Source organism: Narcine bancroftii, chromosome 1 (genome assembly GCF_036971445.1).
Source record: "Narcine bancroftii isolate sNarBan1 chromosome 1, sNarBan1.hap1, whole genome shotgun sequence".
Lineage (NCBI taxonomy): Eukaryota > Metazoa > Chordata > Chondrichthyes > Torpediniformes > Narcinidae > Narcine > Narcine bancroftii.
The window spans coordinates 426,174,100-426,195,962 of NC_091469.1; the positions used below are offsets into that span (position 1 = coordinate 426,174,100).

Here is a 21,863-nt window from a genome sequence, read left to right on the forward strand (position 1 = left end):
ACTTGAAGAAGTGAAAAGTGAATGATAGACAGTGAAACAGAGAACTTTCCTGAACATATACACGTTACATACATGTGCACTTAGAATTAGAAGGGGGTTAAGTTAGGCTAATAGTAATAAATTAAAGATTGATCCTGTTATTATATTTAAAGGAAATTAAAAGCAACTTTTGTTTAAGTAGCCAGTGTCTTTGTGAATTTCTATTGCTGCTGGGATTTGGAGTTCTCTGGGCTCGTAACTATAGAGAGAGAGAAAAATGGATAATTATCAGTTTAGCTGTATTGAAGGAACTGAATGCCAACTGGATGATCTTGGAGAAAATAGTATGAAGGAACAAATGGATTTGGGAGTACATTTTACTTTGGTTTATCTGTTTGCTGCTTGTACTTGTTGAGTGGATTATGGAGGGGGTATTGAAGAAAGATTTTAAAGCAAATGATAATAAAAGGTCAGCCAATTTTACTATCTGGTTGATATTAAGGATTTTGATATATGCTTATGGAGCCTGATGTACTATGCACCTTTGGTGATAAAATGGTGATACTTATATGCTGGTATAAGAATATTGGTGTTCCTTGGATTTTAAGTTATAGTTTGCAATATTTAAAATGTTAGGAATGGGAGAGAATAAAGATTTTGAAGGGAAAATCAAATCTAAATGTGGGTATTAGTTGAATAGATAAAAATTACAGTCATCTTGACAAAAAACTCAAATTTTGACAGATATGGATTTGAAAGTAAGAGATTTATGGTGGAAGTTAGATTCAAATGATGGATATGCAGAAGCTGGAGTTGAAAATGGGTGTTTGAATGCAGGATTGCTTTGAACATTATAACATTTTTGGCATTGTTTCATTTCCAACATCTCAAAACTTGAGTAATAACTTGTGCAATACCTAGAAAAGGTTTGTGATAATACAGACATTATTAATTTCAATTACAGGTACATTGATCAAGGTCGAAATCCTCAACTTTATACCAAAGAATGCCTGGAGAGAGCTTTGGCTAAGAATGAGCAAGTTAAAGGGAAAATTGATACCTTGAAGGTACGGAATACAATTATGGTTATGTAAAATGTGGTTAAAGTGCATTCTTAGAGATTATCAAAGATGAATATTTAATTAGATTTAATCCAGTTTAAAACATTAGTATTAAATCCAAGATGAATAGTAGCCATGATCATTCTGTGATGCATATGCTGCAGGTCTGATCCTGCCGTCGATGCTGCCATGCCATAAGGCTGGAGCGACTGTCAGTATTTGATTCCCATCCACTTGCTAATTTAATGGCAGGAAGCCATTGTGAATGCCTGTTGCATTAAAATGCTTGAAACCCAGTTTGACTTTCTGGTGCTATGAATTTTTAAATCTAGAATGGTGACAGAGCATGGTCACGTGACAATAAGTCTCAGTTGTCTGGAAGCAAAAGTAGAAAAACATTTTAACATTGAATCCTTTTTATTTAGAAAATAAATTGAAAATCCCCTTTTTATTATTATTAACTGTTAAACACTTGGCATGACATTTTGATGCAATGTTGTTTTGTGAGGCTCTCTAAGAAACAATGTATTTGGAAAACCTTTTTGTTGAGTACTGTATATAGTGGTGTAATCATCGATACCATCTAATAGTCAACCCCTCCCTGTTTTTTTGGCTCAAAAATCGGCTGTTTTTGAATAACTCGCATAAATGTTGACCCCTCCTTCCCCCTTATTCTTGGCCCCGACCACCCCCCCTGCTGAGCTCCCTACTGGAATCCTCACCCCAGCTGTCTGCCCATCTGAATTTCTGACATCCCGGCTATTCACTCATCCAAGCTCCTGACCGCTGATCCTTGCCCCCGCCGCCCACACGTACTAACTCCTGATGCCCTGGCTACCCACACATACTAATACCTGACTCCCCGCCGCCCACATATACTAACTCCCGACTGCAGTTTTCTTGCCTTGCCACCTGCCCATCTGAGCTCTCAATGCCCCAACCATTGACTTACCACCAGGACCTGGCCATGCGAGCTCACAACGCTGAATGACAAAGCTATTTCATGAGGTCAAAAGTGTGATCTGTGTAAAAGTTGACCGCCCCCTTTTTTTTGGCCTGAAAAAGTGGTACAAAAAAAATGACGATTACATGAGTTTATAAGGTAATTTGATTCTGAATCTAAAACATTTCTCAACGATTGAAATCTGATTAAATTGGAAAGAAAATAAGAAACCTTTGATACTAAATTTGTATCATAGCGAATCAATGGACTAAGCAAGTGTACGCTGAACCATGCAACATTACAGCACAGAAACAGGCCCCTTTGGCCTTTTAGTCTGTGCCAAACTTTTATTTTTGCCTAGTCCCACTGACATACACCCATTCCATAGTCCTCCTTACCTTTCCCATCCATGTACCTGCCTACATTCTTCTTAAATGTTAAAATTGAGCCCACATTTACAATTTCAGATGGCAGCTCGTTCCATATTCCCACCATTCTGTGTGAGGAAGAAGTTTCCCCTAAACCTTTCCCCTTTCACCCGTAGCCCATGTCTTCTGGTTTGTATTTCACCTACCATCATTAGAAAAACCCTACTTACATTTATTCCCTCATCATTTTAAATATCTCTATCAAATCTCCCCTCATTCTTCTACACTCCATGGAATAAAGTTCTAGCATGTTTAACTATGTATCTATTCCCAGATCATTCTGTTCTACTGCACTCCTCAGTGCTCTACCATTTACTGTGTATGTCCTTGGTTTGTCCTTCCAAAATCTTAACACCACACACTTGTCTGCATTAAATCCCATCTGGCATTTTTCAGCCCACTTTTCCAGCTGATCCAGATCCCTCTGAAAGCTTTGAAAGCCTTCTTCGCTGTCCACGATGCCTTTAATTTTTGTGTCATGAGCAAGCTTGCTGATCCAATTTACCACATAGAGAAAATAAAATGTAGGATGCAATAAAGGAATCTTGATGGTAGAGATAATAAATGTGATGCTTATGAAAAAATGGATAAGCATGGGAGAAAGAGAATGAAATGTTGAAAGTGTTGCTAAGATTGGTAAGAGACTTTTTGTGGAGAAGCCAAAGGAAATGTATATAGGTATCACCCACTATCCAAAAGTAGAGAGTTCTGATGAAACCTTTCATAAGCCAAAATGGCGTAAAGTGAAGAAGTAATTACCATTAATTTATATATGAAAAATTTTGAGCCCACTGTCCCGCCCTCTCTCGACAGCCTGCTCTCAATCCCCACTCTGATCCCACTGCCCTGTGCTCACCCAACAGCCCGCTCTCAGTTCCCACATTGATCCCACTGCCCCGCACTCAAACAGCCTGCTCTCAGTCCCACACATAACCCACTGCCCTGCACTCTACTTAAAGCCCATCTCAGTTCCCACACTGATCCCACTGCCCCTCGCTCTCCTAACAGCTCGCTAAGCGCTATTTTCACTTTTTTGCATTTTTTATAATTTAGGTCTTTCTTAAAAGTGAAGTGGTGTAATGTCAACTTTCAAAAAATGGGGGGTACCAGAATAAAAATGGAAAGATAAAGTGATTGAGAAATGTGGATAAAAACTGACAACTGAACTTGAGAGTTGGCTAAATTGAATAAAATGTTGAGGAAGAATAATAATAGTGGTAAGTGAAGCAGAGCCAGAGAAACATTTCCAGTAAATCCACTAGAATGTGTGCTCACTAGGAGCTCACTAGGAGCTCACTAGGAGCTCACTAGGAGCTCACTAGGAGCTCACTAGGAGCTCATTAGGAGCTCACTAGATGTTGCTCACTAGGAGCTCACTAGATGTTGCTCACTAGGTGCTCACTAGGAGATGTTGCTCACTAGGTGCTCACTAGGAGATGTTGCTCACTAGGAGATGTTGCTCACTAGGAGATGTTGCTCACTAGGAGATGTAGCTCACCAGGAGCTCACCAGGAGCTCACTAGGAGATGTTGCTCACTAGGAGCTCACTAGGAGATGTTGCTCACTAGGAGCTCACTAGGAGATGTTGCTCACTAGGAGCTCACTAGGAGATGTTGCTCACTAGGAGCTCACTGGGAGATGTTGCTCACGAGGAGCTCACTGGGAGATGTTGCTCACGAGGAGCTCACTGGGAGATGTTGCTCACGAGGAGCTCACTGGGAGATGTTGCTCACGAGGAGCTCACGAGGAGCTCACTGGGAGATGTTGCTCACGAGGAGCTCACTAGATGTTGCTCACGAGGAGCTCACTAGATGTTGCTCACGAGGAGCTCACTAGATGTTGCTCACGAGGAGCTCATAGGGAAATGTTGCTCACTAGGAGATGTTGCTCACTAGGAGATGTTGCTCACTAGGAGATGTTGCTCACTAGGAGATGTTGCTCACTAGGAGATGTAGCTCACGAGGAGCTCACGAGGAGCTCACTAGATGTTGCTCACTAGGAGCTCATAGGGAAATGTTGCTCACTAGATGTTGCTCACTAGGAGCTCATAGGGAAATGTTGCTCACTAGATGTTGCTCACTAGGAGCTCATAGGGAAATGTTGCTCACTAGGAGATGTTGCTCACTAGGAGATGTTGCTCACTAGGAGATGTTGCTCACTAGGAGATGTTGCTCACGAGGAGCTCACGAGGAGCTCACGAGGAGCTCACTAGATGTTGCTCACGAGGAGCTCACTAGATGTTGCTCACTAGGTGCTCATAGGGAAATGTTGTTCACTAGGAGATGTTGCTCACTAGGAGATGTTGCTCACTAGGAGATGTTGCTCACTAGGAGATGTTGCTCACTAGGAGATGTTGCTCACTAGGAGATGTTGCTCACTAGGAGATGTTGCTCACCGGGAGCTCACGGGGAGCTCACGGGGAGCTCACGGGGAGCTCACGGGGAGCTCACGGGGAGCTCACAGGGAGCTCACGGGGAGCTCACGGGGAGCTCACTGGGAGATGTTGCTCACGAGGAGCTCACGAGGAGCTCACTAGATGTTGCTCACGAGGAGCTCACTAGATGTTGCTCACGAGGAGCTCACTAGATGTTGCTCACGAGGAGCTCATAGGGAAATGTTGCTCACTAGGAGATGTTGCTCACTAGGAGATGTTGCTCACTAGGAGATGTTGCTCACTAGATGTTGCTCACTAGGAGATGTTGCTCACGAGGAGCTCACGAGGAGCTCACTAGATGTTGCTCACTAGGAGCTCATAGGGAAATGTTGCTCACTAGATGTTGCTCACTAGGAGCTCATAGGGAAATGTTGCTCACTAGATGTTGCTCACTAGGAGCTCATAGGGAAATGTTGCTCACTAGGAGATGTTGCTCACTAGGAGATGTTGCTCACGAGGAGCTCACGAGGAGCTCACTAGATGTTGCTCACGAGGAGCTCACTAGATGTTGCTCACTAGGTGCTCATAGGGAAATGTTGTTCACTAGGAGATGTTGCTCACTAGGAGATGTTGCTCACTAGGAGATGTTGCTCACCGGGAGCTCACCGGGAGCTCACCGGGAGCTCACCGGGAGCTCACGGGGAGCTCACGAGGAGCTCACTAGATGTTGCTCACGAGGAGCTCACTAGATGTTGCTCACTAGGTGCTCATAGGGAAATGTTGTTCACTAGGAGATGTTGCTCACTAGGAGATGTTGCTCACTAGGAGATGTTGCTCACCGGGAGCTCACGGGGAGCTCACGGGGAGCTCACGGGGAGCTCACGGGGAGCTCACGGGGAGCTCACGGGGAGCTCACGGGGAGCTCACGGGGAGCTCACGAGGAGCTCACGAGGAGCTCACGAGGAGCTCACGAGGAGCTCACGAGGAGCTCACGAGGAGCTCACGAGGAGCTCACGAGGAGCTCACGAGGAGCTCACGAGGAGCTCACGAGGAGCTCACGAGGAGCTCACGAGGAGCTCACGAGGAGCTCACGAGGAGCTCACGAGGAGCTCACGAGGAGCTCACGAGGAGCTCACGAGGAGCTCACGAGGAGCTCACGAGGAGCTCACGAGGAGCTCACGAGGAGCTCACGAGGAGCTCACGAGGAGCTCACGAGGAGCTCACGAGGAGCTCACGAGGAGCTCACGAGGAGCTCACGAGGAGCTCACGAGGAGCTCACGAGGAGCTCACGAGGAGCTCACGAGGAGCTCACGAGGAGCTCACGAGGAGATGTTGTATTGAAATGCAAAAAGAGCACAGCACAAAACATCGTTTAGCTCAACCAGTTTATGCTCCACCTCACTGCTTTTCAGTCTTAAATAGTCCTTTTATTCCTTCTCCCACATCTGCCTACTTTACTCTCCTAAATAACGATCCACATATCTTGCTTCATCCTCTGATAATAACATTACCAATACTCAAGATAAACAAGTTCCTTCTAAGTTTCTTTTTAATATCTCTCTTATATTGGTGGTTTTTAGCTTAGTTCTTTGCTACAATGGAAACTTGCTGGCCTGAACTTTATTGAATGGCGTCAGTCAATGCCCTTGCTGCTAACTTTCTCCAATGTACAGAACTTGTTTGGATCCATGTAGCTGATGTTGTTAATTGAGAGCATCCTGGAACTGAGCACATGACAGTTGTAGAAGAATTTGGCAACCAAGCAACAAGGTTTGAAATGCTATGAAAGGATTGAAGATGCTAATTATTTATTTTCATGTAATACCCCATGTTGGGTTTTCTAAAATAAAATCAGACAATCCTGGGTACGTTCAGCAGGTCAGTCAACGAGAGGAGAAACAGAATTACTGTTTCAGGTCAGAGATCATCAGAGGTAGAATGGTGAATAAACAAGAGTTTAAGTTGCAAAAACTGGGAAAGATTGAGAGAATCTGATTGGGTGGAGACTAAGGTTGTCCAAGTGTCACAGTTGCATTTGGTGTTAACTGAGAGGAATGAATGTTAAGCCATTTTCAGGTGCTCGGACACAGATAATGCACTGGCAGATGTGGATGGGGGAGTGTAGCTGGGACATTCAGGTGGCCACGGAGAAAACGCCTTTCTGTCACCCGAACATGTCAACTGAAGGAGAGCCGCGTCTGAGCGAAGGCGGCTCCTGCTGCGTTCCCTTCCCCTCTCCAAGCCCTGTATCTCTTTTGAGATATCTTCAGACCTTTAATTTTGACCTCTTATTTATGTCAATATTTAATTGTGCTAACTTTCGCAGCCCTGCCTTCAACTGTCAAGGTTCTGAGTTTTGGAAGCAATGTACTTTTTTTTTTACTGAGTTTTTGGTTATGTAATCTAATGCCCCAAAGTAGTTTTTTTAAAAAACCGAATGAACGCTTTGTGGCAAGCCCCGTAGTCCCGCGCTGGAGGGCTGTCAGGCAGCGGGGTGGGTAGGCGTCGGCAGCAGGGAGGGTAGGCGTCGGCAGCAGGGAGGGTAGGCGTCGGCAGCAGGGAGGGTAGGCGTCGGCAGCAGGGAGGGTAGGCGTCGGCAGCAGGGAGGGTAGGCGTCGGCAGCAGGGAGGGTAGGCGTCGGCAGCAGGGAGGGTAGGCGTCGGCAGCAGGGAGGGTAGGCGTCGGCAGCAGGGAGGGTAGGCGTCGGCAGCAGGGAGGGTAGGCGTCGGCAGCAGGGAGGGTAGGCGTCGGCAGCAGGGAGGGTAGGCGTCGGCAGCAGGGAGGGTAGGCGTCGGCAGCAGGGAGGGTAGGCGTCGGCAGCAGGGAGGGTAGGCGTCGGCAGCAGGGAGGGTAGGCGTCGGCAGCAGGGAGGGTAGGCGTCGGCAGCAGGGAGGGTAGGCGTCGGCAGCAGGGAGGGTAGGCGTCGGCAGCAGGGAGGGTAGGCGTCGGCAGCAGGGAGGGTAGGCGTCGGCAGCAGGGAGGGTAGGCGTCGGCAGCAGGGAGGGTAGGCGTCAGTGGGTCACCAGCTGACTGTCAACAGCCCATCTGTTGCTAGGCACCTGAAAGCTGCTAGCCGCTTAGCCTTGCTGCTTTCAGGTGCCTGGGGGAGCGCACCGAGCCAGAGCATATACCTCCTGAGGAGGTAAGTGCTCCTTGGGGCCGGGTACTACATTTTCAGGTGGCCTCCCGACAGCCACATTCGGGTATTTTAGGCGGATTTACATTCAGGCTACCTGAAAGCACCTTTAATTAATCATTCTTGGTCAGTATGGAGGAGTGAGAATGAAGGAAGATAAAAGAGGACAGACAGACTTGCTAATGCAGTGAGGTTCAGAAGATAGCAATTGCTAAAAATATGAAATAAAAAAGAATGATGGCAAAATTCATTCATTGGTAGTATGTGTGGAGAACTAAAAACAGAGTTAATGTTACAATTAGATAATCTTGCATCTGAACTGGCCAGTTCTTAAGTAAACGAGATGGAACAGTTAGCATAGCGGTTGGCACAGTGATGTTGCAGCCCAATGACTGGAATCAGGATTCAAATCCCACACTGTCTTTAAGGAGTTTGGACATTCTCCCTGTGTCTGCATGGGTTTCCTCCAGGTGCTCTTGTTTCCTCCCACTGATCAAAATGTGCCGTGTGTTGTAGATCAATTGGGTATATTTGGGTGGCAGGTGTCATGGGCTGAAAGGGCTTGTTACCATGCTGTATGTCTAAATTTAGACCCATAGAATATAACAGCACAGAAACAGGCCCTTCAGTCCTTCTAGTCTGTGCCAAACTATTTTTCTGCCTTGTCTCACTGACCTGCATCCAATCAATAGCCATCATATCTCTCCCATCCATGTATCTGTCCAAATTCCACATTCACCACTTCAGCTGTCAGCTCATTCCACATTCCCACCACTCTTATGAAGACGTTTACCCCGACTATTCCTCCTAATCTTTTCCCCTTTCACCCTTAACCCATGTCCACTGGTTTGTATCTCATTCAATGGAAAAAGCCTACCAACATTTATCTGTCCTTACCCAACTTAATTTTAAGTACTTCTATCAAATCTCTCCTCATTCTTCTACGTTCCAGGGAATAAAGACCTTTCACTGTAACACAGTTCCTGAAGTCCAGGCACCATCCCAGTAAATCTTCTCTGCACTCTTTTAATCTTATTGATATCTTTCATTTAGTTAGGTGACCACAAGTGCAAAAAATAGTTCAGTCTTGGCTTTACCAAGGTTTTATACAACTTGACCATAACATCCCAAATCCTACACTCAAAACTGAATTATGAACACCGAGATACCAAAAATCTCTCTTTACAACCCTATCTACCTGCAAAGTCACTTTCAGGGAATTGTGAATCTCTACTCCCAGATCCCTCTGTTCTACTGCACTCCTCAGTATCCTACCATTTACTGAATATGTCCTTTCTTGGTTTGTACTTTGAAAATGCAACACCTCACACTTGTCTGCATTAAATTCCATCTGCTATTTTCAGCCCATTTTTCCAGTTGGTCCAGATCCCTCTGCAAGCTTTGAAAGCCTTCCTTGCTGTCTACAATACCTCCAATATTTGAGACATCTGCAAACTTGCTGATCCAATTTACCACATTTTCATCCTGATCCTTGATATAGATGACAAACAATGGCCCCAGCACCAATCCCTGAGACCCACCACTAAACACAGGCCTCCAGTCTGAGAAGCAATCAACCACTACCACTCTTTGGCTTCTCCCATATAGCCAATGTCAAATCCAGTTTACTACATAACCATGAATATCGAATGTCTGAACCTTCCTGACTCGCCTCCCATGTGGTACCTTGTCAAAAGCTTTACTAAAGTCCACGTGGACAACATCAACAGCTTTTCTTTCATCAACCTTCCTGGTAACTTCTCGAAAAATTCTATTGCATTGGGTAAACTCAACCTACCATGCACAAAGCCATGTTGACTATCCCTAATCTGTCCTTGGCTTTCCAAATACTTGTATTTCCAATCTCTTAGAACATCTTCCAATAATATATCTATTACTGTCGTCAGGCTCACTGGCCTATAATTTCCAAGGTTACTTTTGGGGCTTTTTTTAAACCACAGAACAACATGAACTACCCTCCAATTCTCCAATACCACACCCGTAGTTAAGGACATTTTAAATATACTTCTCAAGGTCTGAAGGAATATCTTTTCAGATCCTGAGGATTTATCCACCCTAATTTAAGACAGCAAGCACCTCCTTCTCTTTAATCTGTATAGGGTCCATGACCTCATGGCATGTTTTCCTAACTTCCATTGTCTGCTTGTTTCAAGAGTAAAAACTGATGCAAAAAATTCCATTTAAGATCTCCCCCATCTTTTTTGGCTCAATACATAGTCATCCACTCTAATCTTCTAGGGGACCAATTTTGTCCCATATCATCCTTTTGCTCTTAATATGCCTGTAGAATTTTTCTTCACATTGCCCAAGCTACAGTGCATTTTTTTTTTAAGCTTTCCTGATTTATTTCTTGAGTTTTTCTTTCATTTTATACTCCTCAAGTACCTCATTTGCTCGGTGTAGTCGATACCTGCTTCCTTCTTCCCTCTCCCTTCTTCCGAACCAGATTACCAGCATCCTTTGAAAACCAAGGTTCCCTATATTTGTTAACTTTGCCTTTAACCCTTACAGAAACATACAAGCTCTGTACTCTCAAAATTTCATTTTTGATTTGTCCTTTACTCCCCTCATACATCCTTCCCAGAAAACAATTTATGCCAATCCATGCATTCTTGATCCTTTCTCATTTCCTCAAAAATTGGCCTCACTCCAGTTTAGAATCTCAACCTGATGACCAGACCTATCCATCACCATAATTAACTTGAAACTAATGGCATTATGATCACTGGACCAAAAATGTTCCCCTATACAGATAATACACAATCCTTTATCTGGACATCTAAAATCCGGAAAGCTCCAAATTCGGCAAGTTGGGAGAGAGACAGCAGCGCAAGTCGGGTGAGCGAGGTGGGGCGGGGGGGGGGAGACCGGCAGTGCAAGTCGGGCGGGCGGGAGACCGGTAGAGTGAGTCGGGAGGGCGAAGGGAGGAGATCGGCAGAGTGAGTCGGGCGGGCGAGGGTGGCAGGCAGCCCGAGTCGGGCGGGCGAGGGGTGGAGACCGGCAGCGTGAATCGGGCAGGCGAGGTGGGGGGGGGGGGGCACACTGGCAGTGCGAGTCAGGCGGGCAAAGGGGGGGGGGATGATCAGCAGAACAAGTTGGGCGGATGAGGGGGGGCACTGGCAGCGCAAGTCAGGTGTGCGAGGTGGGGGGGAGACCGGCAGCGTGAGTCGGGTGGGCGAAGTGGGGGGGAAGATGGCAGCACTATTGGAAGGGGGTGGGGTGGATATGGCAGCACAATTTGGGTGGGTTTAAATCTGGCTTTCTGAAATCCGGAAAAATCTGAAATTCTGGACTCGCTGTCCCCCAAGGGTTCCGGATAAAGGATTGCATACGTGTACGTACTTCTGAAACCTCACTTGTTCCCTGATAGGAGATCCAGTTTCCACTCTCACTCTAGTTGGTACCTCTATATATACAAGTATTTAGAAAACTTTCCTGAACACATCTAAGCCGTCCAACTCTTTTACAGTATGGGAGTCCCAGTCAATGTGAAAAGTTAAAATCCACTATTACAACCTTATGTTTCCTGCATCTGTCTGTTATCTCTCTACTGATTTGCACCTCAATTCTCACTGACTATTTGGGCAGTCTATAGTACAACCCCATGAGTGTGGTCATGCCTTTCCTGTTTCTCAGCTCCACCCATATAGCCTCAGTTGGCTGTCCTGCCTGAGCACAGTTGTGATATTTTCCCTGATGAGCAATGCCACTCCTCCCCTTTTCATCCCCCTGTTCTATGCATCTGAAACAATGGAAGCCCGGGAAATTGAACAGCCAGTCCTGCCCCTCCTGCAACCAACTTTAACCAAAGGCCACAAAGTCATAATTCCACGAGCCAATCCACACTCTAAGATCATCTGCCTTTCCTACAAAACATTGCTTTGAAATAGATGCACCTGAGAACATTTCCACCACGTGGAACCCTTTGATTTCTAACATTACACGCAATTTTCACATCATCTTTTCCCTCCCTCCACACCCTTGTCTTCTCTGGCACTCTGCTTCCCATCCTCCTGCAAATCTAGTTTAAATCCCTTGGAACAGCACTCGCAAACCTACCTGCAAGGATATTATTCCCCTCCAGTTCAGGTGTAAATCGTCCCTTCAGAACAAATCCCATCATCCCTGGAAGAGAACCCAATGATCCAGAAACCTAAAGTACGCCAGCCTGGATTATGTCTTTAGTTACGTGATAAGCTTCATTAACCTTTTTCTCATCTCACTAACATGTGGCATAGATAGCATCCTGAGATCACAACCATGGAAGTTCCGACCTTAGCTTTGCGCCCAACTCCTGGAACTCTCTTTGCAGGACCTTGTGACATTTCATGTCATTGGTCCCTACATGGACCATGACATCTGGCCGCTCACCCTTCCCCCTGAGCATACCTTGAACTTGATCTGAGAATCTTGGACCCTGGTACTAGAGAGGAAACATAACATCCTGGAATCTCAATCCATTCCACAGAATCTCCCTAACTACGAAATCCCCTATAACTACAGCTCACCTCTTACCTCCCTGCTCTTCTTAGCCATTGGACCCATCTCCATGACAGAGACCTGATCGCAATACTTGTTCCTGGTCGATCATTACCCTCCCCCTCCCCACAATAGTATCCAAAATGGTATGCTTGTTATTGAGCGGAATGGCCACAGGGGTGACTGTATTACCTGCCTGTTCCCTTTCCTTCTCCTGAATGTCACGCAGCTACCCTCCTCCTGCCTCTTTCAAGAACCTGTGTGCCTGTACTGCAGTACACAAAAGTGCTGGAGATACTTGGTATGTCAAGCAGCATCCATTAGAAAACCAAAAAGCAGTTGATGTTTCAGGTCTGGGCCCTTCTTCAGGGCTTCTGAAAATCAGACACCTGAATAAAAAGGTGAGGGACGGAAGGGGAGGAACACAGGTTAACAGGTAAGAGGCAATAGGTGAATACATTTGGGAGGGAAGAATATATTTTTAAAAATTGAGAAGAGCAGGAGAGGGCAGAAAGCTAAGAAAGGAGAAGGGAGGGAAAACAGTGGGAAGCTGGAGGGAGGCAGGAGGGGGTTAACAGAAATTGGAGAAGTTGCTATTGTTGTTGTCTGTTTGGAGACTGCTGAGACAAGGTGTTGATCCTCCAATTTTTAGGTGGCCTCAACTTGGCAGTGCATGAGGCCACGGACATGCATGTCAATGTGGCAAAGGAGTGTGGAATTGAAGAGGTTGGCCACTTGTTGCAGCAGACAGTAAGGTGTTCACCAAAATGATCTCCCCGATTTGTGTCAAGTCTCTCCAATGTACAGGACTGCTAATCGGGAGCACCAGATGGAGTCAATGACCCCTACAGATCCATATGTGAAATGTTGCTTCACGGAAGGTCTGTTTGGGGCCCTGAATAGTAGTGATGGAGCAGGTGTAAGTGTAGCACTTCTTGCGGATACAGATTGGTGGGAAGGGAGTTGCAGATAGAGTGATCCCTTTGGAAAGTGGAGGAGAGGGGAAGATGAGTATGACATAATTGAGGGGAACCCTGTCTTTGTTGTCTTGAATGGGGGGGTGGGGAGGGGGGGGGATGGGGGGGTTGAAGGGGCCAGAGCAAATCTGAAGCAAGTAGAGGAGATGCAGGTGAGGGCTGAGTAAAAGGCAGCCACATTCTGAAGAAGGAGAATGATTCAGATGTCCTCAAATAGAAAGCTTCATCTTGAGGACAGATGTGGTGGAGATGGAAGAATTGAAAGAAAGGAATAGAATCCTTACAGGAGACTAGATGGCAGAAGTATTGTTGGGGTTACTGGGAGTTGATGAGTTATAGATTATGTCTGTAGATAGTTTGTCTCCCAAGCTGGAGATAGATAGATTGAGAAAAGAGAGAGAGTTAGCAGAGATGGACCAGGTGAATTTGAGATCAGGGTGGAAATTGGCAGCAAAGTGGATAAAGTCGATGAGCTCCGTGGTCATTAGTGTAACAGAGGAAGAGTTGATTCTTGCCTGTATAGGCTTGCAGCATGCATTGCTCCGTGTCCAATGAAAAGACAGGCAGCTGTGACCCATGTGAGTATGCTGCACCTTTGACTTGGAGAAGGTGGGATTAATCAAAGGAGAAGCAATTGAGGGTGAGTACAAATTCTGAAATGGTGTTGGTGGAGAGGGACTGGTGAGGTATGTTATCCAGGAAGAACAGGTGAGCCTTGAGACCTTCTTTATGGGCGAGGGAAGACTGGATGTTCATGGTAAAAACTGATCCAGCCCAGGGACTGGAAAGATGTAGAAGTGTTGGAGGGTATGTGAGGTGTCCCAGATGTAAGGGGGAAGGTGGGGGAGGAAGGGGATTTAAATGGAGTTGATCTACGGTGATACCAGTTTGGTCCAGCAAGAGGATGCGTAGGTAATGGGTCCACTAGGGCAATTGGTTTGTGGATCTTGGGTAGGAGGTAGAACTAGACAGTGCAGGATTAGAGGCTGTGGAAGCAAAATTACTGGAAGCTACAAGGTCTGTAATGGTGTGGGAAGATGGTAGCCTAAGTTTCTTGGTGGGGTTGTGTTCGATCAAGTCAGGAGGTGTGTGAGAGCTGTCATCTGGCCTTGCAAAACTAAAGGTCAGAGTACCAGACTATAGCAGTACTAACTTCGACTGCATGTATGGTAGTGAGGTTGAAAATGGTGCAGAGAGAATGGACAGCAGTGATTTTGAAGGGCTGAGATTGGTATAGGTGATTGTCAGGGCAGATTGTGTCTCAGGGGCAGTTGGAAACAAAAAGATCCAGAGTAGGCAGAAGGCCAGAATGAGGCCTTCAAAAGGAGGAGTGGGCTACCACTTCCTCTTCTTGGAGGGACCCTAAGTGGGAGTTGGTGGATCATTGTTGAAGAAGTGGGCCCAGAGGCCGAGACAGTGAAAGAAATGCTTGGCGTCAGATCTTGTTGAGATCAGGGATGGGGGGGGTGCAAAGTAAGCCCTCCACAGAGGACAGTGTTCCATCTCTGAGAGGGGAAGATCAGAGGGGACAGTGAAGATGTGGTTTAACCTTCTAATGTAGTCTTGCATTTGATTGAGTTAAATTCTATCTGCCATTCCTTACCCCACACTCACAGTTCTTATTGATCCAGTTGTAATCTCAGATAACCTTTACTATCCACAATACTACCAATTTTTGTATCATCAGTAAATTACTAATCACATCAACTATATTGTCATCCATATAGGTCCATGTATAGATGACTAACAACAGTGGATCAAGCACCAATTCCTGTAGCGCAACACCTGGTCAGAGGTCTCCAATCTGAAAATTAACAACCCACTCCACCCTCTGACTCCTACCATCAAGCTATTTCTGTATCCAATTGGTCATCTTATCCGGCACCTCTGATTCCTAGCATCAAGCCATTTCTGTATCCATTTGGTCATCTTATCCTACATCCCATGTAATCTGACTTTCTGGAGTAGTCTATCACGTGGGACCTTGTCAAAATAGTTAAAGCCCATGGAGACAATATGCCCTTGTCCCCGTTTCATATCTACATGTTGATTCTTGGGGATATTCTCTGGAAACATAACTTTGGGGTCTGTGTATATGATCATGGCTCTAGTGTTCTGTCTTACCAACATTTATCCCAACCCCTTCGTTTCTTCTGATTTGTCATGCTGCATAACCATTATCCAACATTGGATGAATAGAAACTTGGGAGCAACTAATTATTGGGAAAACAAAAGGCAGTAAGGATCTGCCACAGATTTCTTTGGCCACAGACTTCATCCTTTTCCCTGATGTTGAGCTAAACCTGCCACTTGTGACTTTGGTGTCACAATTGACTTAGCAGTGAAATTCAGATCAGTTATTTATTCCATTCTTCTTTGGCTTGGCTTCGCGAACGAAGATTTATGGAGGGGGTAAAAAAGTCCACGTCAGCTGCAGGCTCGTTTGTGGCTGACCAGTCCGATGCGGGACAGGCAGACACGATTGCAGCGGTTGCAAGGGAAAATTGGTTGGTTGGGGTTGGGTGTTGGGTTTTTCCTCCTTTGCCTTTTGTCAGTGAGGTGGGCTCTGCGGTCTTCTTCAAAGGAGGCTGCTGCCCGCCAAACTGTGAGGCGCCAAGATGCACGGTTTGAGGCGTTATCAGCCCACTGGCGGTGGTCAATGTGGCAGGCACCAAGAGATTTCTTTAGGCAGTCCTTGTACCTTTTCTTTGGTGCACCTCTGTCACGGTGGCCAGTGGAGAGCTCGCCATATAATACGATCTTGGGAAGGCGATGGTCCTCCATTCTGGAGACGTGACCCATCCAGCGCAGCTGGATCTTCAGCAGCGTGGACTCGATGCTGTCGACCTCTGCCATCTCGAGTACCTCGACGTTAGGGGTGTGAGCGCTCCAATGGATGTTGAGGATGGAGCGGAGACAACGCTGGTGGAAGCGTTCTAGGAGCCGTAGGTGGTGCCGGTAGAGGACCCATGATTCGGAGCCGAACAGGAGTGTGGGTATGACAACGGCTCTGTATACGCTTATCTTTGTGAGGTTTTTCAGTTGGTTGTTTTTCCAGACTCTTTTGTGTAGTCTTCCAAAGGCGCTATTTGCCTTGGCGAGTCTGTTGTCTATCTCATTGTCGATCCTTGCATCTGATGAAATGGTGCAGCCGAGATAGGTAAACTGGTTGACCGTTTTGAGTTTTGTGTGCCCGATGGAGATGTGGGGGGGCTGGTAGTCATGGTGGGGAGCTGGCTGATGGAGGACCTCAGTTTTCTTCAGGCTGACTTCCAGGCCAAACATTTTGGCAGTTTCCGCAAAGCAGGACGTCAAGCGCTGAAGAGCTGGCTCTGAATGGGCAACTAAAGCGGCATCATCTGCAAAGAGTAGTTCACGGACAAGTTTCTCTTGTGTCTTGGTGTGAGCTTGCAGGCGCCTCAGATTGAAGAGACTGCCATCCGTGCGGTACCGGATGTAAACAGCGTCTTCATTGTTGGGGTCTTTCATGGCTTGGTTCAGCATCATGCTGAAGAAGATTGAAAAGAGGGTTGGTTACTATCATAGCAATTCCCAACTCTGTAACTCTGCATGGCTTTTCCCCTGCCTGAACTCATCTGCTGTAGGATCAATAATTCATGCCTTAGTTCATAATATTGGCTATTCCACCCACCATAATCTCATCTAAAATTCTGTTGTTGTCATGCAGATCCAAGTCTCATTCATAATTTTTATGCTTCCTGACATACCATGTCCCCTGGACAAGATAGGTCAGCAACCCTGCACTGCTCAGTTCTTCTTCCTAACCAAGATCCACAAATCCAATTGTCCCGGTAGACCCATTGTTTCCACATGCTTCTGCCCCAATGAACTGGTATCCACTTGTTTCAGCTCTGTTTTATACCCCCCCTCCCCAAGTCCAGTCTCTTCCCACCTACATCCATAATACTTCACATGCCCTCCATCACTTCAACCAGTTCCCTGAACTTGATTGTCTCATCTTCACCAAGAGCATCCAATCACTATACACTTCTATATTTCATACTGAAGGCCTCAAAACCCTTGTGTTTTCCTTCACAACTGACCCAATCAGTCCCCCTCCATCATCCTCTGGCTGGCGCGTCCTGTCCTCACCCTCAATAACTTCTCCTTTGACTCATCCCATTTTTTTTCCCAAGTCAAAGGGGTAGTCATGGGTATTTGCATCTTGTAGAATGACAAGTATTATGGATGTAGGGTGAAAGAAAGTAAACCACTTAATAAAAAAATCCAGCTTTAGTAAAATTTATGTCAAGTGAGACTCTTGCTTTGCACCTCATCTTCTCTAATTCTATGATGTTAGTGGTATGGATCTTGACAGTAATAATGAGGTTGAATGTAAAGGATAGATGGTTAGACTCTGCTTTGTTGGAAATCCTTTTTGCTACTTACCAGCCCATACCCGATTGTTTTGATGCATGCCATGATTCAATGTTTCCTCATTTCTTGCCTAAAAATGGAGGAATGATATTTGAAGCAGCTGAAAATAGTTGGGCCTTGGACATCGCCCCATGAAACTCCTGAATAATGTCCTTGGTGATTGATCAACAATGACTGCATTGGTGGTAGTTTTATTTTGCAAAAGGAATAAGTCCAAATCAGACAAAAGTTCTTGTTTAATTTCCATTGATATTATTTTTACTGGGGCATCTTGATGTCCTACTTCATTAGTGCTGCCTAGATGTTAAGCACAACTTCACTTGGAATTCATCTCTAGTGACCACATTTGGTAATGAGGATTAGATGTAAGTGGTCAAGGCTAAACCTCATCAGAGTATGTTATTGTTGTAGATGTGTCCTTTAGTATTCAATAAGTGACCATTTGAATTTTATGGATTTGTTTTGTTAATTTGTGGAGATTTGTTGCTCTATCAAGAGATGCTCTTTTTGTACTGTGTATTGCTTGTGCTACTTTCAGACTTGGAGGCCCTTTTACATCACCAGAGCTCATCTGTGAAGCCATTCCAAGGACAGATACTTTGTATACTTTTATTTGGTAAACTCCAATGCCTCAAAGTTGTAAGTTAAAGGTGATGATTTGGACTATGCATCCAAAAACAGTATGCAAATATGTTATTTTTGCACATATATTTATTCAATAAAATTTAATTGCAGCAGTGATTTACCTGATCTATTTCACTGGCTATTATGGCTGTTGGAAGCCTGGTTTACTTTGAGGCAGATTGCTGGGGAGCAATCCATCATGGTGCAGCTGTATACAGGAGCCAGATTTGCAAGATAAAAGGTATATGAAACCTACAAACCTCTCAGGTTGTGAATATGGCAGTAAAAAGGACAAGATCTCCTTTGGTTGTTGTGGCTTTGTCTACCAGATAAGAACTAAATGACCAAAAAGGTGAACTTTCTTGTCTAGTCCTCTTGATTTGAACCTATTTTTGGATGAGGTTAAGTTTTTGTCTCTGGAAGGGCATACATTAATCATATTCTCTATGGCATAATATGCCCCAATTCACAAAAAGAAATGGGGCAGCCAATGAGTTTTTCATACTTTAAAAAAAAAATACCTTAAAGATTCAGCAAAATTTATTTGAGAAACAAATCATTACCATGAATTTCCAGCATTTTCCTTCTGCTCTGCAATGGAAATTGTATCCATTAGGCCATTGTGAATTGGATAGACTGCTCCAAATTTGTCAGAATTAAGCCATGTTATCTGTAAAATGTTTCTACTTATACTTTTTATTAAAATACAATGGGATTAAACTGGTTCATGTAGTGATAACCACCTGAACATCTGTGTTAATTAATGCTATTTATACTGTTTTGTCATTACAATGTCAGAAGAAATCACTCTTCCCGGACTATCATTAAAACGGCTATTTCTTTCTCCCTTTTGTGTTACTTTGTTTAAAATATTCCTGCCTTCTTTTCTCTCATATTGTGATAAGAAGGTGAACTGTAAGGAAGGAAGCAAGACAACCTGAGGTATTAATTATTAAAGCACAAATTAAAATGATGACTTGATAAATATAAAAAAAATGCTAGTTTTAAACTTTGTGGCATGGATCAAAGGTGTTTATAAGATATATGCAAATGATCTGAACAAGTGTGAGATGATGCACTTTGGGAAGTCAAATACACGAGGAAATTATGTAGGAAATGGCAGTACCCTGGGATGATTGATGTGGAATCTTGGGGTGCAAGTGCATAGATCCCTCACAGTGTAAAGAGTGATGAAGAAGGAATAGACTATGCTTGTCTTTATTGGTTGGGTGGTCATGTTGCAGCTGCATAATATTTTTGAGGCTACATTTTTTAATATATACATTGTACAACATACATATGTACTGAAATTCTTGCTTGCTGTAGTTGAAAAAAAATCACAAAAACAAAGTGCAGTAGTATGCTTAATTGAATTAAAATGAGACGATAATTTAAAAAAAAAATAGGTAATAAGTATTCACAGTAATTCCTTTGCAATATTGCCCACTGCTCTTGTGGTGTAGGAGTAGTTCCCGATTAGTGTAATAAGGAGGTTCACGATCTTGATGGCTTTCTTTCCAATAGGTTCAATTCTTGAACCTTGAATTGCTGGTTTTCAGGCTTCTGTACCTTCTGCCCAAAGGAAACAGTGAGAAGAGGTTGTAACCAAGGTGATGGGGTGGTGGGGGGGGGGGGGGGGTGGGGAGGGTCTTTGCGATGTTGACTTCCTTCTTGAGGCAGCACTTTACATTCATGTATCCAGTGGATGGGAAGTAGGAGCCTGTGATGGACCTAGGTATGTTTATCTTCTGGAGCCTTCAGGGATCCTGACAGTCAAATTTCCAAGCTAGTGTGTGATGCAACCAGTCAAAATATTTTCCACAGTGCACATGTAGAAGTTTGATCAAGTATTAACACAACATTCCAAATCTCCTCAGACTCCTGAGATAATAGAGGCAGGCATGAGATTTTGCATTTGAAGTATTGTGGCAGTTCTGGTTGCTTCTTTACATAAGGATATGGAGGCTTTAGTTCACCAGGATTGGAATATATTAGCAATAAGGAGAGGCTGAATGAAACTGGATTGTTTTCTCTGGAGTATCAAAAACTGAGGAGTGACCTGACTGAAGAGTATAAAATTATGAAATGCATAGATTAGTTTTTTTTTCCAGGGTGGAAATGTCAAGTACCAGAGGGCATAGATCAAAGGCATTAGTTCTCAACCTTTTTTTTCCACTCAATATACCACCTTAAGTAATCCCTTTCTAACCACAAGGCACCAATGGCAGAAAATGTCATAGGTGCTCTGTGGTTAGTAAGGGATTACTTCAGGTGGCAAGTGAATGGGGAAAAAGGTTGAGAATCACTGGTCAAAGGTGAAGGTAAGAAAATTGTTTTTGTTTTCATTCAGAAAATGATGGTTACCAGAGTGTGCTGCCGGGATATGTGTAGAAGTAGATACAGCATCAATGTGCAAGAGGCATTTGTCAGACAAATCAACAGGCAGGAAATGTGCAGGCAGATGGAACTGGTTTAATTTGGCATCACAATCAGACCTGGTGGGCTGAAGGGCCTGTTTCTGTTGTAATGTTCAGTTTTGTGTCATTAATCCATTTTTGTTATTTCAGAAATTCAAGGGTCTTCTGATTCACGAACTGAGCAAGGTTTTTCCTGAAGAAATGTCCAAGTACCGAGCTATCCGATGTGAAGATCATCTACCCACGTAGCTAGATCCAAAATGTTTTATTTTGTGGAACTATACTGCTTCCTTTTTCCTGGGAACCAACCTAATTGTGGCTAGCTTTTTGTAGCCTGAGAGATTATTCTTGACTGCTTTAAAGGAATACATCATTTGTTTCCAAAATATGAAATACAGCAGAATATAATTGAGAAAGAAGCAAATGCCTTTTTACATTCTGGATGCATTTGTCCTTGTATTGAATGGAGTTAGTTGATATATGTGATATAAGGATAACAAATGTATGGGTAGATGAATTTAGTTAAAACTGATTTTGAGATACTTTTGTACCAGTACACATGATGAATTCATTTTCTATATTGCTGGTCTATGCAGCAAGTTTTGTAATAAAAAAGTTATTTGCTACCAGAATGCTTAATGAAATTTTGTGTTAATGTGTTTCATTACTTATAAGTTATACAAATAAGAACTTCTTCACCACAATCTTCATCAATACTGGAGGGCTGTGTTCTTAGTGCCCCCCCCCCCCCCCCACCCCGCTCTACTGATCTTACACTGATCATGTAGCTTTGTATGATAATTACACCATCTACAAATTTGCTGACAATACCAGGGTAGTGGATTGTATAAAGGATGAGTCTGTATTGAGATTGGAGATTGAAAACTTGGCTGAATGGTGCACCAGTAACAAACTTGCACTCAATGTCACCAAAGCTAAGGAGCTGATTGTTGACTTCAGGAAAGGTGATAGGGCAGTTGGAGCTGAGGATACCAAAAGGCTGCAGGGAGACTTGATAGATGAGGT

The 21,863-nt window shown here is 44.4% G+C and overlaps 1 protein-coding gene across 8 annotated transcripts in view; it reads left to right on the plus strand.

The window, feature by feature from the left end:
• med10 (mediator complex subunit 10) overlaps positions 1-21,481 on the plus strand; it is a 35,785-nt gene extending 14,304 nt beyond the window's left edge. For 4 of the 8 annotated variants that reach the window (XM_069914195.1, XM_069914197.1, XM_069914201.1 and 1 more), the window contains 3 exons: positions 944-1,046; positions 10,695-10,780; positions 18,532-20,027. In XM_069914195.1, coding sequence (XP_069770296.1) covers positions 944-1,046; positions 10,695-10,780; positions 18,532-18,658 — 316 coding nt within the window. In that variant the 3' untranslated portion in view covers positions 18,659-20,027. Of the gene's footprint in view, positions 1-943; positions 1,047-10,694; positions 10,781-15,125; positions 15,858-18,531; positions 20,028-20,987 lie in introns of those variants that run through there. The other 4 variants (XM_069914196.1, XM_069914199.1, XM_069914202.1 and 1 more) reach the window with 4 other exon arrangements.
• Positions 21,482-21,863: the final 382 nt, after the last annotated feature.